At 48.4% G+C, this 15,452-nt stretch overlaps 3 protein-coding genes across 6 annotated transcripts; 1 reads left to right on the top strand and 2 right to left on the bottom strand.

Moving 5' to 3' along the window:
* The first annotated feature begins 64 nt into the window (after nucleotides 1-64).
* cldn5a (claudin 5a) lies at nucleotides 65-1,804 on the top strand. Its single transcript, XM_088377430.1, has one exon. It carries the CDS (start codon nucleotides 299-301, stop codon nucleotides 944-946), a length of 648 nt encoding a protein of 215 aa, XP_088233556.1. The 5' UTR covers nucleotides 65-298; the 3' UTR covers nucleotides 947-1,804.
* Nucleotides 1,805-2,532: 728 nt separating this feature from the next.
* On the bottom strand, nucleotides 2,533-11,243 carry cdc45 (CDC45 cell division cycle 45 homolog (S. cerevisiae)). Of its 3 annotated transcripts, none has more exons than XR_015858818.1 (19): nucleotides 11,044-11,243; nucleotides 10,907-10,966; nucleotides 10,451-10,543; nucleotides 10,240-10,377; nucleotides 9,993-10,145; nucleotides 9,851-9,909; nucleotides 9,657-9,705; nucleotides 9,490-9,551; nucleotides 9,361-9,411; nucleotides 9,039-9,158; nucleotides 8,835-8,966; nucleotides 8,672-8,770; nucleotides 8,447-8,608; nucleotides 8,094-8,232; nucleotides 7,949-8,032; nucleotides 7,706-7,824; nucleotides 7,442-7,518; nucleotides 6,979-7,132; nucleotides 2,533-4,532 (listed from the first exon to the last, which is right to left on the bottom strand). XR_015858818.1 is itself a non-coding variant. In XM_088377408.1 (18 exons), the coding sequence occupies exons 1-18, from the start codon at nucleotides 11,092-11,094 to the stop codon at nucleotides 7,068-7,070; spliced, it is 1,713 nt and encodes a 570-aa protein (XP_088233534.1). In that variant the 5' UTR covers nucleotides 11,095-11,243; the 3' UTR covers nucleotides 6,802-7,067. The 3 variants fall into 3 exon arrangements, 1 of the variants encoding a protein (XP_088233534.1); XR_015858819.1 differs by having other exon boundaries at nucleotides 2,533-4,529; XM_088377408.1 differs by lacking the exon at nucleotides 2,533-4,532 and having other exon boundaries at nucleotides 6,802-7,132.
* Nucleotides 11,244-11,764: 521 nt separating this feature from the next.
* plpp5 (phospholipid phosphatase 5) lies at nucleotides 11,765-15,353 on the bottom strand. Of its 2 annotated transcripts, XM_088377416.1 has the most exons (9): nucleotides 15,189-15,342; nucleotides 14,351-14,474; nucleotides 14,150-14,272; nucleotides 13,899-14,007; nucleotides 13,724-13,814; nucleotides 13,398-13,461; nucleotides 13,214-13,338; nucleotides 12,904-13,074; nucleotides 11,765-12,815 (listed from the first exon to the last, which is right to left on the bottom strand). In XM_088377416.1, the coding sequence occupies exons 3-9, from the start codon at nucleotides 14,218-14,220 to the stop codon at nucleotides 12,646-12,648; spliced, it is 801 nt and encodes a 266-aa protein (XP_088233542.1). In that variant the 5' UTR covers nucleotides 14,221-14,272; nucleotides 14,351-14,474; nucleotides 15,189-15,342; the 3' UTR covers nucleotides 11,765-12,645. The 2 variants fall into 2 exon arrangements, with proteins under 2 accessions (XP_088233542.1, XP_088233541.1); XM_088377415.1 differs by lacking the exon at nucleotides 14,351-14,474 and having other exon boundaries at nucleotides 15,189-15,353.
* Between the last annotated feature and the right edge of the window lie 99 nt (nucleotides 15,354-15,452).

Below are 15,452 nucleotides of genomic sequence, written 5' to 3'. Positions count from 1 at the left end.
CTGATTGGAGGAAAGTTTCCACTCGGACTTTCACACATCCCCGCCCCGCGTTAAAGAAAAAAAAAAGCAACCCCAAAAAACATCGGTGTTTCTGCGAGTCCAGTTGTTTTCACATTCACACAAAGGAACCAAGCCCTGGCTGCCGTTGCATAGAGAGAGAGAGAGAGATGCGCAAATAAGAAGCCACTAAAGAAACGCCTTTGACTTCCGAGGGAAGAGAAGCCAAGAGGAGAGCGAGAGCGACTTTGCCAAGTGCTTTTGGACGCGTACTCGATTGGGGGGGAAAAGAAAAGCGAAGATGGTGTCGGCCGGCTTGGAGATTCTGGGACTGTCGCTGTGCGTGGTCGGCTCTCTCCTGGTGATGGTGGCGTGCGGGCTGCCCATGTGGAAGGTGACCGCGTTCATCGAGGCCAACATCGTGGTGGCGCAAACCATCTGGGACGGCCTGTGGATGTCGTGCGTGGTTCAGAGCACCGGGCAGATGCAGTGCAAGGTGCACGACTCGGTCCTGTCCCTCAGCCACGACCTCCAGGCGGCTCGGGCGCTCACCATCATCGCGTCGGTGATGGGCGTGCTGGGGCTGATGGTGGTGATCGCCGGAGCGCAGTGCACCAACTGCATTCGCAACGACTACGTCAAGGCGCGGGTGGTGAACGCCGGCGGCGTGATCTTCATCAGCAGCGGCCTCTTCGTCTTGGTGCCCCTGTGCTGGATGGCCAACAACATCATCTCGGATTTCTACAACCCGCAGGTGCCCGGCTCCAAGAAGCGAGAGATCGGCGCCGCGCTCTACATCGGCTGGGCGGCCACGGCGCTCCTATTTATCGGCGGGGCCGTGCTCTGCTGCTCCTGCCCGTCCGGCGGGAACGCGGGCTACTCGGTCAAATACGCGCCCACCAAGAGAGCCACGCCTAACGGGGACTACGACAAACGGAATTATGTGTAGCCCCGCTCGGACTTGGGTTTTTGGGTTGTTGGTCTTTTTTTTTTTTTTGCACCTGCCTTCCTTTATCTCCTCGACTCGTTCAATAAGCTGCATGGACCAACCACGTTTTTCCTATCATCGGGACTTTTCCCGTCTTCTTTTGGAAACCTAAAACTACGTAAAAGGACTACAGTATTAGGTACATGCTTTTCGTATTCTTTTTTGAATAATTTGAGTTTTTTGGTTTGTAGCGGAACTCGCACATGCTTTGCCTGCCAATCTGTACAGTAATTGAGAAAAAGATTGCGCTCCATGATCATGACATAAAAGAGATGTATTAGTCAGAAAACTTCCAGGATTGCGGGGGGGAGGGGGGGGGATTTTTCAAAACCCAAACTATGTGAGATTTTAATACTTTGTTCAGTGCGTGAGAGGTCTCACAGTAACCCGCCTCGAGTTTTGGACTCCCTAGTTTCCCCAAGATCAAATGAACCGGTTTTGAATGACATCCAAATGGCCGAGGATGTGGATGAAGGCTGGCGTCCAGAGGGATTACTTCCAACAGGAATACTCGTAGTGGTTTGGCTTTGAAATATATCTTTTATCATGCCAGTCCTGGAACTTTTTGGACACACTCCAAAACTTTTGTATGGTTGACATGCTGGGATTGATGACTGCGACGTTTCTGTCTGTCTGTCTGTCTGCCTGTCTGTCATTATTCCCAGCACCTGCCGGCATGGAGCGGCGCAGGAAGTCTCGTTTCTTTTCTCAACTTCCTGGAATTGTTTGCTTTCCTTGTTTGATGTAGTGATTCGTGTATAAGAAGATGCAATATTGTTTCCCTTTTTATTCCAATTAAACTCACTATACTTGTCTGGATTCTGCATCAAGTGTTTTTTTCCCATTTTCACTGCGTATGCCTAAAGCTCCCCCTATGCACAAAAGTATTTTGGGGGTCCATAGAAATCCAGATGACAATGGCCATTCAGCTTGAGTGGGCCTCACAATGCTCCACAACCCCCACCGTGGTCTTTTCAGAGCGCCCGCCCGCCAGCCCGCCCACCCAGCCACCCCAGGACCATCCATACACACAGCCAGTGAAAAGGCTTCAAATGAGACTGCGGAGAAGTTGCTGGAAACGCTCTTCCCTTCCCGTAAGTCATTCCGTCGGTCAGCTGGCCGGCGGCTCGCCACGAGAGAATCCAGACGCCAATGAGATGCAAGAAAGGAGATGTGGAAATGGTTGCTTCGCTCTTTGAAGTTCTAGTCAAGCGTCACCCGAGCTGGTGTTAAAAGCGTGACTGAATTCCAAAAGCTTATCCATACTTGTTGTGCTGCTCACTTAAGAGTCTTAGCGGGTCATATGCTCTCTTCAAAGTTGAAAATATGGATGGCGATGCATACAGTCGGCCAAGTGGGAGGGAGGGAGGGAGCGAGCGAGGGAGGGGGGAGAGAAGTGACTCCATAGCACAGCACGTCGGAATGATTTGGAAAAATAATCCGTTTTTTTCACAAATACTTTTTTAAAGATGTCTTTTTTTAACAAACACAAGCCCTAAATTAATAACCTGTGTTACAATAAACAAATGAACCATTAAGGATGTTGATTAGTTGTGTTCATTTAATCAGTCACTTAATAAACCAAGTTGACTGCTGATGAATTTTTTTTGGAAACAGTTCATCAAAGGCAGGTGGTGGTGGTGGTGGGGGGAGCTTACACCGTTGTCACGGTGATGGATTTACACTTTTACAACTTCCTGTCAACACAGGTGTAAAAGGTTTAGCGCAAAAGTCACATTTTGACCTCGGAAACAACAGCAAGGTATTTCAGTGAGTGCCCCATAAAGAAAAAGTGAAACAAACATCCATCTATTCATCCATCCATTTTCTCCAGCATTTGTCCTCATTTTGAGAGCAGCCAGGGCACACAAATTCACAGCCACACTCATCATTCACACTATTGAAAGTGTTCAATTTGGAAAGTGGAGGGAAAGCCAGAGGGAGGAAGTTGAAGAAAACGGGAAGTACATACACACTCCACATAAAAATGAGACCAAATGGAAAAATGAAGTGGCCAGTGACTTTTGGGACAGCCTGTCCATGAATACGAGCAGAGTACCTACAAGTGACGGCACACTCAACGGCAAAAAAAAAAAAAAAAAGGAGCGTAAGGTACAAGATCCACTCAGCTGCAACACAAAGACTTCCTTGCTTGGTTAGTTTTTGTCGCATTGTTAGTTCCACGGCTTTGGTCACTGCAGCGAGGCCGATGAAGTGCAGGCTGTGTGCGTGTGTGTGTGTGTGTGTTGGGGGGGTTGTAGTTGAACAAAAAAAAGGGCCTCATTCCAATGAGGAGGCAAGGCAAGGCAAGGCAAGGCAAGGCAAATAGGGCCAGCAACGTCACTCAATGACATTCTCCATGGTAACCGGGGAGAAGCCGCTGTTGCCACGGCTACCAGAAGCTATAGCGTGGCTTGTATGGATGGTCCCAATAAAAGCGCAGAGCGCAAAACATTCCTGCCGTGAGCTGGGCTCGCACGCATCGAGGACGCCCGGGCAGAGATTTACTTCAAGCTTGTCACAAATATAGTAGACAGTGAGCTATGCAACGTGTCACCGGAGAATAACAATATGCCTCAAGATCTTTCCCTCTGAACTTGACCTCACCTAGCCCGGGGTCTCATGACACGACCTTTGCCTTCTTAAAGTGGCCTCGGGTCACTTCCCTAACGACCGCCTGTGAGCCAAGCTATCATGAAGAACCTACGGCTTTACGTTTGATTCATGCTCGTCTTGATCTCATCAGTCGCAACGCTAATTGGACCTGTAGCATCTCATGGCATGACTCGTGTCAAAATACAGAAAAGTCACTTCCGCCGTGGCTCGACTGTCGAGAAATGGAGTTGTCTCATTTTGTTGATCTCCAGCCCACTGTTGAATTCCTGAATGCTGCGCTGACCATTTGACGACATTGCGAGAAGCAGCAGGTGCGCTCCCGACCAAAAGCTACTCGCAAAGAGCAAAGCCAAGAGTCAGCAGGTGGTCGCTTCTACGCGGAGGACAAATGTAGCATTGTGTGACAAGTTAAATCCCCCTATGAGGGGTTTGTCTGAGAAACAAAGGCGGGTCAGCTCAGGTCGGGTCGGGGGGGCCAAAATCCCCTTCACAGGTTCATGGTGACTCATGGCTCGAGTCACGGCCCACTAACACCGGCCCTTCCTGAGCAGCGGACAGTGCAACAGGAAACAGGAAGGGAGGTGGGCGGGCGGGCCAGGCGCAAGAGCGTGTGTGTGTGTGTGTGTGTGTGTGTGTGTGTGTGTGCGTGCGCGTGTGTGCGTGTGTGTGCCGTGCGAGCGCCAAGCCCAATTAGTCCAATTTGTCTGTTTGACCACTCCTATTGCTATTTACAAACACGTAAGCACACTGCAACCGCTGGAGGGGAAGTAGTGTGTTGACTTTCATCCTCCAGCCTGCTGCCCAGGCAAATGTGCACACGTAGCCATCTTCAAGACTTTTTTAAAAAGGTGGGACTCACTCGGTGAGCGACGCTCAGGTTCGTGGCCGGCTTTCACTTTCGTCCCATTACAGTCCACTGCAAAAACGTCTGCTGATCATACGTACAAAAAAGTAGAGAAGGGAAACATGAGTAAGGCGCATACCTGAAGCGGGAGATGGGAGACATCAATTCAAGCGTAATCTTGGTTTGTCCTAATATTTAGAAAGCCAAAGTTACGTCATTTAGAGCAATCTTTAAAAAAAAAAAAAAACGGACAAATTTGCACAACGGGATGATATAGGGATGCTTTTATCTCCCAAATACGAGCGTTCAAATGTGGGGGGGTGAGTCAAGTCGTTTTCGTGCCTATAGCGGCGTACTCCATTATGCATCACAAGCGCAGGTGCAAGCAAGCACGCACGCACGCACGCATGCACATGAATGGCGGCTGCCTGCTGAGGCCGTCTGAGCTCTGGCCAGGATCAGGATCAGGATCAGGCCGCCGCATTGCCAATTAGGCACTGTTAGAAAAATGGTATATACATGTTATCATGTTGTCAATTGCCAACCTGCTCAGCACAGATTGTTTCAAGATAAATCGCCAGTGCCCGCCCGTCAAAGATGTCCGCACAGGCCACTGCGCTTTGTTTTGGAAATATCGCTTCTCCACGATCAAGGACATCCGTGGATGGATTGGACATACCAATCTACTCTTATTCCGGCCGCTCTTTGTATCCAAGAGTTTTCTTCCAACCAGCACAGATGAATATCATTCAATAAGAAAAGCTCATTTCAAAGAATGACACCCCAACAGTGAGTGGGGTTAAAGGTCACAGAGGGCATTAGGGGGGCTGACAGCTTGACGTGAGGCTGACAGCAGCGTAAGGCTTTTAAATTGGACTCGCAATGTTAGACGTTCCCATGCTAACCTCCTAGCTGTGGATTTTCAGCACGTCGGGTAACTTTTCCCCAAATTTGAAAGAGCTGAAACGGGTGGCGGCCATTTTTGGTGCACTGAAGTGGAACTATGTTGAAAGTGTTGCCGGTTTGAATGGCTCTGGAGGTAACATCGCGGAGTTTGGAGACAGGACAGGGTTGGGGTTGGCGTTCAAACGGCCCACCCACGGAAAAGGGCCATCCGGAATCACAACACTTCCAAAGATATCACGCCGGTGCTTTTGCCGTCATGCCCCCCTAACAGGTGGTGGTAATCAAATATTTTGAACAGTATTTGGTACCACGACAGCATGACTTTGGGGACTTTTCCCTTCCTGAACTTCATATCGACTGTATGGGAGTCAGCAAAATCCCCTCCCACTAAAAGCAACAGGACAGACAGTCTGTGAGGCTTGCCCGGATCACCACATGGCTGCATGATCATGCCTTGTGAGGGTCTCGCCTCCCCCCCCAAGTGGGTGTGTGTGTGCGTGTGTGTGTGTGTTGCATGCCACATTCCTCACATGCAGAGTGGCGGAAAGGGCAGCGGCCCCTCATCGGCAGAGGTGTATGGAAAAGGCGAGTGTGAGGGAGGGAGGGAGGGAGGGAGGTAGGGTGCGTAGACGCGCGCAGTGATTGATGGCCGAGGCCAGACGTCCGACCACATGAGCAAGCAAACAGATGCTTGTTGAATTACTGTAACTATGTTGCTTCTTTTTCATTTTGGATGTCAACATTCTTCCAAGCATTTTGGGGAGGATTCCGGTAAATAGGTTTGCCATCAACCTCATTTTAGGCCCAATGGTGTCGACTAAAACGTCCTGAATGGGAAGAAACTCAATGATAAACAACTCAGTAAGCGCGCAGTAATGAGCCATTTGACATAATTACGTTGGTGGAGATAAATGTTAAAAGTGGATAACACTGGATAACATCACTCCAGCGAGCTTGTTTAAACAGAACCATTAGCCAGTGAGTGGGCGGGCGGGCGGGCTAGCTGGCTGGCTGGCTGCGAGGCACGCACTACACCTGCATCAGAAAATCAACCAGGAAATTTGTCTATTCAAACGGCAAGCTGAGGAACTAAAAGTTAAACACAACTTGACGCGAGCCGCGCTACCTTATCTTGTGCAAAATTGGAAAATAATGTTCACGTGGGTATTCATCGGTTAGCCCATAGCACACAAACACTTCCACTTTCTGGCGGCGCCGTGGGCCGACAACAAATGCCCACCTGACCTTCATTCTCGCTCCAGCCTACGCCAAAGATGTACGCTCGACTCGGACAAAGTTCATTCCGTTTCACTTACTCCTTCGTCTTTGACATCAAGGCCAAAAGATGAGATAAAGCATTTAACTGTGAATGATTTTTCATCGCTACACTCGTCAAGATGGATGGCCACAGGAATGTACATGGCTGAAAGAACTTGACTGAAATGAAATGTTACTTTGTTACTTAAGACCTCGTGATTTATTAACATGCATAAATTGTTACAATTGATGACACACAGGCATGAGTAAAACAGCAGAATTCAAAACATCAATACATTTATAACCCACTGTACAATCTCCACGGAAACGGATTAAAAAGATCAAAAATGAAAAAAAAAATAATACTCACATTGCTTCTGCTCTAAGATGTAACCACCCCACCATTCATTCATATGCTGTTGCTCAGTCCCACGCACATTCATTTGGAGTTGAGATGCCTCAGGACAGAAGCGTTATGAGTGCGTCCAGGAATTTGCTGCGGTCTTCTGTCTTCAGTTCAATAACTGCACAGGAAGAAAAGTGAGAAATGCTCAGCTTAGTTGGTACATTTCTGTAAAAGATATGAAAACCTGCTCAGCAATAAGGAAAAAATCTGTTAACTTTAAAAATAGAACACATACAGCAAAATTCCAGTCATATTTGCAATAAGCCGCGAGGCTCAAAAACGGTATTTCTCACCTCTTTGCTGCTATTTACTGGCTTGCTTTTTGATCGTATTTGAAGTGAAAACACTGCTGCCCCCATGCGGCCGCATAAACATTTGCCCCCGTCTCAAACCGATTGCAAATTCAACTGGACAAGAAACGACTTACTGGACGTGTCAAAGTGGTCGTGTAGAGTTCTGGAGCTGGTGCTTTCTGCAGCTTTCTCAAACGCTCTGCCGAAGAAACTAAGAACAGAGTGAAGTTGTTGGTTTTTTTAATTGAAGCCCCGGACGGACAATCGTCTCGGTCGATGAGACCCAAATGTAGAACCGAATGAATAAAACCATAACGGAGTAAATGTGGCACATTACCAAGTTTGCTGCCGCAAAGGACAACTCTGACGAATAAATAAAATAGTCCACGTGAACGTACTTCTTTTTGTCAGATGTTTCAGACTCGGGTGGGATTCCCAAGACGAGGACGGTGCCTTTCTCGACATCTTTGGGAGCAGCCGTGATGAGGGGAAGCAACCTGCACCGCTTATTCCTTGTCTGGCAAACAACAGGAGCAGGAGGAAGAAAAAGGTGATTTCATTCCATTCCATGATCAGATTTGGTTTTCAGGTCAACCAGCAGCAACGACAAGCGCCAGCATGTTGGATCGTGGGCTACTCACTGATTGGATGAATGCTTTTAGGAGGTACTTGGAGAGCAGAGTCAAGGCCATGGGCTTTGAAAAAAGCTTGACGTCGGGCGTGCCCTGTGCGAGAAGGCACCCTTACTCAAGTGGTGGCCAAGCAAACGCAATCACGTGCACGCACCTCCATGAGGTAGCAGTAAAGGAAAGGCCCTTGGGACAAGATGAGGTTGGTGCAGATGCAGCTGGCCACAGTCTGCTGGATTGCAATCAGCTTCTTTTTAGCCATCTCCATGCCCGAGTGCAGATGCTCCAGGTTGCTCCTTCCAAAGGGAGAAGGTGTTGTGAGTGAGTGAGTGAGTGAGTGAGTGAGTGAGTGAGTGAGTGAGTGAGTGAGTGAGTGAGTGAGTGAGTGAGTGAGTGAGTGAGTGAGTGAGTGAGCGAGCGAGTGAGCGAGCGAGCGAGCGAGAGAGCGAGCGAGAGAGCGAGCGAGAGAGCGTGATTCAGGGTCGGTTCCAACCGTAAACAGGGTCAGACCTGGAAAGCGAATCGAGCGCCTCGATGAAGCGGCCCGACGCGTCCTGCTCTTTCTCCGTGCTTTCCAGTAGAGCGGCGGTAGCGTGCACCATGTCGGCGGCCAGGAAACGGTTCTTGAAGCCAAAGTGGACACCGAATGTCTGGATGCGCATGTCTTTCATTCTGTCAAAGGGCAGAATTGTCAGCGTGGAGCAGTCAAAACAGCTCGAATGAATCCCCCCTCACCCGTATTTATTGGAAGACTCCTCGATGACTTCCCGCAGGTTCTCTTTGATGGACATGTCCATGGAGGTGAACTTTTGCCGCACTTGCTTCAGAGGCAGCCTGGTACAAAAGAGCACCCTCAGTACACCCGTCTTGACTTTTGCAGCTGCTCTCCGATTTTTACCCCATGTCAGCCAGAAACTCCTGCAGCTTCTTCTGTCCGTGTAACGTCCACAGCTTGAAGTGGCACGAGGTGTAACACGAATTACGGATGCTCTCGTACAGAGACCAGTGCTGGTAGAGGCTCAGACGCAGGCTGGAGCAGAAGGTTAAGGAGGAGGTGCTACAAAAACAAACTTGAAAGTTGTCCTCGGACGACAAAGGATACTCGTACTCGAAGGAGATCCTCATGCAGTCGATGGACAGGGAGTTTTCCTCGTCCTCGTTTCGATGGTTATGTCGGGAGACGTGGCGCTGCATGGCGGCGATGTCCGTCACGTACTTCATACTGAAAGACAGAATGCAATCAAGCAGAGCATTCCAGATAGTAGGGTCAATCAGTCAATATCCAAAAAGGGAGGAGGGAATCGAGATGGTTGTACTTTTGAAACTGGCCTGCGTATTCAAATTCACTTTCCACACATTTCTCAATCAAATCATAACTGATGCTACAGCGGCCGTGTAACCATGGAATGAGGCCCATTTCTTACTGTGTGATTTTATCGTGAACCCACTGATCGGTCAGCCCGATGACGGCCCACCTGTTAACAAGAAGAAGAAGAAGAAAAGAAGTTTTGCCGCAGTATGGTTGAGGAGTCAACGGGGGGGAGGCAACTTACCAGAGCATGTCTTTAGTGTCTTTCGTCAACACCCAGGCAAGCTCAAAAAACATCATGGCAGCCTAAGACAGAAAAGACAGCTTCTTTGCTCCAACTGGAAAAAAATGCCATGGCTGCCGAACGCAGAAAAGATCAAGAGAGCTTATTTTCTGCGGCCGCTCGCTCACCGATGTTCCGTGGTATTCATACTGCTCGTAGTCAAACAAGATTTCCCTCCTGCCATGAAAGCAAAAGGTGAATGCAAATCTGCCCGCCTGCCCGCCTGCGTGGCTGCCTGCGTGGCTGCCCGCCTGCCTGCGTGGCTGCCTGCCTGCGTGGCTGCCTGAAGCGCCAAAGGCAGTCCAAATGTGACTTGATTCACCTTCGCGCTTGCCACTCCCTCTTCTCACGTTGCCTTTCAATTCTTCTCTCCATTTCCCCCTGAAATAAAACAACAACAACAACATTAAACACCCAATTCCTGTTGGACTTTGCACTGGGTATCATTTTGATAAACAACATGCTTCATCAAATCTCCTCCGCTTCCCAGACGGCTCGGAGCCTTCGGCGCTTTCATTTCCAGAGTCTCCCCCTTCCTCCTCCTCCTCGTCGTCCCGAAATATTTCATCGTACGACGGCACGCCCAGATCATCGTCTTGTTTAATCAGCAGTTTGATCTTCAGAGAAAGAACAAAATATCCATAAGGATGGATCGTTCCATTCTTCTTCCAACAGATGAGTAAGCATTGAAATCAAGTAAGTCATTGTGACCTGAGTGTCGTTGTAGACATTAACCACATCGACAGGCCGACGAGTATCGCAAATGAAGAAGATGGAGTCGTCGTCCGGCTGCAGCAACTCAAGGAGGTCCACGTTGGCACCGCAGTTGATGAGGACAAAGTATTGAAACTGGAACAACGACAAAAATCTGTATTTTACTGCATAGAAGACTGAAGCATTTATTGACTGAGGAGTTTCATACTTGGTCTTTGTGTTCGAGAAAGGCAGTGCCAAGGTCCTGCCATCCCGCCACTGGTAAAAGGGTGTACTGAACCTGATCGCAGTGAAACAAATCCTGAGGAGGGGGACGACAACACGGTCATTCTCTCTCAGCCGGCGGGTCAGGACCAAAGAGGGTGAGGTGACGCAGAAAGCTACCATTTAAAAAGAATCTTGCGCAAACAATAAATGCCAAGCATACGTTACACTGTCCGGTGTCCATATTTCCTTAAAAGAAGCAAAAACGATTGCACTTTCCCAAAAGAAAAAGATCCCTATTTTAAAATGAGCTTTTAGACACAATTTGACACATTTGTTATTGTGCCTCAGAAACACAAAGGACCCGCAGCCCTCGACACTAGTTCACGCGATCGTCAACAAATGTCTGCACACCAAATTGGCCAAAACGAGAAAGAACGTTTGCTAACAGCGAACTAACCTGAAGGATCTTACAGGCGCAAAGAGCATCGATATCTGACGCCACCAGGAGCGCAACTCTCTGAAAAACAATGGCACAATGTTAGCAAACACCGTCCGTCAACACGTAGCTCATGCATAGTTCGCTCAACAACCGACCTGATTGACAACAGCTTCATAAAATTCTTTCCGGATGTCCGTGACAAACATCTTGGAAGTCCTCGACACAATAATCGACGCTTGAGCGTATGTTACAAAAACAGCGAGATTTTCGGGCTTTTGGGTCAACAGTCGCTCGCTCGGAGAACAGACGGACCTACCGCTGCAGCACCAGTGGAAATGTGGCGCCAAAAGGCCGCGTCACACCTAACCAAACACGTAGCCAATCACGAGAGGGGAGGTGTGCCGCGTCATACCTAACCAAACACGTAGCCAATCACGAGAGGGGAGGTGTGCCACGTCACGCGCACGACGCAGCACTCACCAAAGCAGGAAAGCAGAATTACAGACGAATTATTTTATCTTTCAAACTTTTGGCAGTATAAATACACAAGCGAACCGAGACAAAAGACGACGCACACGCTGCTTCTGTAGAAACACGATTTACTGCGACCAAATGACATCACAGCATCAAGTGCTTGTCAATGGTCCTTACAAGGCAAAACAAAGACGTGCCGGACAGTATAAAAAAAAAAAAAAAAAAAAAAACGATAATGCTAAGTCTTTGTACTTGACAAAATACGTAGTATTAGGGAGCTATTCAACAACCTGATTTAAGACAAGAAAAATCAAACAAAACCCCACTTTCCGGTAACGAAATAAGAAAGGATGTGGAGAGACTTTTTTTTTTAAATATACATACATGGGGAAACATGCAAGATTTCAAGTGCCTACTGCATTTATTTAATTGGTCAAGGGACCCGTGCTTCTACAAACACGATCACATTTAGGGCAAACAAACACTGGAAGTTCAAGTCAAACTTCTACATGGCCCAAATTTGGAACAGATGCTCATACAGTACACCATACAAAAAACGGCTGTAGTGGAATTATGAAATTCACCAATAAATTATAAATAACGTTCCATTGAGATATCCCATTTCTGTTTCGAGTTAAAAACAAATATATTAAAAAAAAATCTCGGATTTTTTTTCCTATATGAAAAGCATCATGTCACATTTCAATAATCATTAGTAACAATGTCAAAACCTGAACAAGGATGGAATGAAAAGCAGTGTACATATCACAAGCGGGACAATGCTGGAAATAAAAAAGGCACCAAATCTTGGCCAAGTTTGGTCTGATATCAACTGCAATCAGCGGATTTGAGCTGCATTCACAGCGACCAGCAAAAGTGCTAATACCCTGCAAAGCTTTGGCTGATTTCACCCCCCCCCCAAAAAAAATATCAGAGGTTTGCCTGTTTCCTTTGACCACACCAACTTAGAGCCCACCAAAAAAGTGTGCATACATCACCCTGGAAGTGCTGTCAAATATGAACAGGATTAAAATGGTGACCGATAGGAGCAGCATCAGCTAGCAAGGTTGCATCAATGTCCCTTCCAAAGACTTTCTACGGGTCTTTTTCCTGCTCTCATACGCTCCAACTCCAACGTCCTTCAAGTATCGGCCTTACCAAAGGTCCAGCTCCCACAGTGGACACTTTCAAAAGAGTCGTGATATGCGACAGAGGAGCCAGTCAGCCAGCCAGCCAGCCAGCCAGCCAGCACGAGCGAGCGGGCGGGCGGGCGGGCTGATGTTTTACATGGGCAGGATGTAGTTGGAGTTGGCTAGCTTGCGTTGCTGTGCGGCGGGGACAAGCTCATGGTGACTCAGGGGGCGGTGGCAGTCGGCGTCATGAAGCGCGGGGTAGTGCTGCCTGTAGCACAGCCAGGCAAAGGCCAGGCCCAGCAGAGAGCCCACCAACACGTCTACAAGCGGGACGACAAAGCCAAGGCAATAATGGCTCATTAGGCTCACAAGGGAGCCAGCCGGTGGTGGCAAGGAGGGAGGGCTGACCTTGCCAGTGGTGTTTGTAGTCGCAGGTTCTGGAAAGGGCGATGGTCAGCGCTACCACTAAAGGGGTGAGGAAAGCGCAGAGGCGCCACGCCCGGCCTCGGCCGGCCGCGCTGAAGCACCGCAGCTTCCCGGCGATGTAAAGAGCTGTGAAGCCCAGCCCTGCAAAAGCAACTGGGAAGAGAATATCCAAGGACAAAGATTCAATAAGCAAGGCCAAAGAAGTCCATTTGAATGGGATTCAGGGCCAAGCCCTCGACTCGACTCGACTCGACTCCATCCCCAGCACAAACTCTCGGTGAGTACGTCTTACATGAAGAGTGTCCGCTGGGAAAACTCTTTCTTCCCTCCATGACCACATCTGGATCACCGCTGCAGCGTAGCTCCAGGTTCATTTGGCCGTCTGGGAAGCAGCGGTAGAAGAAGTCCGGCCTGGGCCTGATGCAGAGACACTTGTTATTTGGACTCAGGGTAATCGTCCGTCCGCGTGGTTTTACCTGCCCACGGCGAGTTTGATGACGTTGGTGAAAACGCCATTCAGCACCAGCGTCAATGTCACGGCTGGATGACAGAAGGAAGTGATGAGGATGCGTACAAGTACGCTGCGCTACCTTGACTTCTAAAGCAGCGAGCTTCATCCAAACGCAATGGAAATTAAGCAAGAAAATACGCTTTCATGCCTTTTGAAAATGGAATTCCACTACACTGCACGGCCATGTTGCTTTGAATTGATTGTGCGTACAGACAGACTACTGGAATTGGGTGGAAAGCTTGTTCACCAAACAAGTCAAGGTGCCACTGCCCTCCGACAAGTGTTTCTCACCCAGCGACGCCTCCTTGGCGTCACCTCGCTCTGGCTTCGTTAGAACAGTGAAGAGCGTGATGACCGTTAGCGGCGTGAAGACGGCTATGCTCTGGTGTGGAAAAGAGTACAAATTCAAGTCAGGTTGAAAAGACGACAACGCCGCCGCCGCCGCCGCCACCGTTTCGTCACTTACAAACATGAGAAATGTGGGGACGTGATCTCGCTCTACCCGGTGGAATTTATACAACCATATCTCCTCGGGCTGGATCTCTCGGTAGAAAGGCGGAAGCTGCTCCGTCACCCTGAAAGAATCAAACTGTCTTTCTCGTTTTGTCTCCTCAAATACAGGCAGTGTGTACTTTTCCACCTCAAGTACACAGTGGGAGTACTTTGAGCACCTTTGACAATACGCATGTCTGCTTGAAACAAATGCAAAATATTTACAGGAAAAGCACAAGGAGCGCCAAGCGGATGCAGATTTCCGACAGGAGCCCACGAAGCAGCCTTGTCTTCATTTTGTCTCTCGGTGTGGACTTCAGTCAACGCAGCGCATCACCTCCGGCCGGGCTTAAGAAAGAAAAAAGGGCCTCTTTCAAATCAACCTGTATTGTGATTGTCAATACATATTTGGGAGGAAAAACTCACAGCACACCACCAAACAAAATGTTTCCAGCGTTTTACAGTGCGTGTTATGGATGGAGCAGTGTGAAGTTCAAATCGACACAATGGCAGATCATTGCCTCTTTGACTTGATGTCGGTGCTCAATCCCTAGAAGCAAGTCAATCATTTGACTGTTTTTTCAAAGTCATTTTAGAATCACAAAAATCGGACTCGACATCATGCGTTGGGTCTCCACCGCGACTCGTGAGTGGCACTTGTCTTTGACCTTGTCTGTTCTTTAGCCATTTTCATATTCTCGCACGCTGCTGTGACAAGTACATTCCTCCGCTGTGGGATAAAGAAAGTTCTATCATGTCGGTTGGCACTAACCAACCAGATTTTCGACATTTGTCAGTTGTGGGACGTGATTTCAACGGGTTACCATTGAACGTATCCACGTAGGATGAAAACTTCGCAATCATTGAACTCAACTAAATAGCAGCAGCAGCAGCAGCAGCAACATGACTGATCTCTATGAACACATGTCAGTACAAATAGATGAAAACATTACTGATCTCTATGGACACATTTCAGTACAAATAGTGTCAATCGGTAGCTATTAACCACCGTATTGTAGCCGTTTCAGAGTTCCATAGCCACATGCCACGACGCTTTTCCATGTTATATGACTTGAAAGTGGCAGACAGACAGAAAGACAGACAGACAGACAGACAGACCGCAGCCATCCTTTCATCGCCTGTCTGCCAATGGAAGGAAGCGAGATGATAGCAGCCGAGGCTAAGCTAGCCGGCTGGCCGGCCAGCTGGGACATCTGTAGCACAACATAGCTGTTACCAAAACAAACAACGGTTCACGACTCACCTTCACTAAGGTTGTTTTCTATCTTGCTATCCTCATGACCACGCCGGTGGTTATGTCGAAAAAGGCCGCAGCATCTTCACTCATTTGAGACGCTTCATCCAGTGACGCCATTAAGCGACTCACTAAGCTTGCGTGAAACGTATCCGTTCCATGCTTTTCAAAGTAATCAGGTTTCGCATTGAATTCCACAATAATAAAGTCGAGGTTCACATATGTTGTGCCAATAAATAAGCAATTATTCGCATCATTAAATACCTCAAGTAT

The sequence above is a fragment of the Syngnathus floridae genome, chromosome 5 (genome assembly GCF_059516105.1).
Source record: "Syngnathus floridae isolate MCC-2025c chromosome 5, RoL_Sflo_1.0, whole genome shotgun sequence".
NCBI classification, from domain to species: Eukaryota; Metazoa; Chordata; class Actinopteri; order Syngnathiformes; family Syngnathidae; genus Syngnathus; species Syngnathus floridae.
This window is presented reverse-complemented; position numbering and strand designations above follow the sequence as displayed.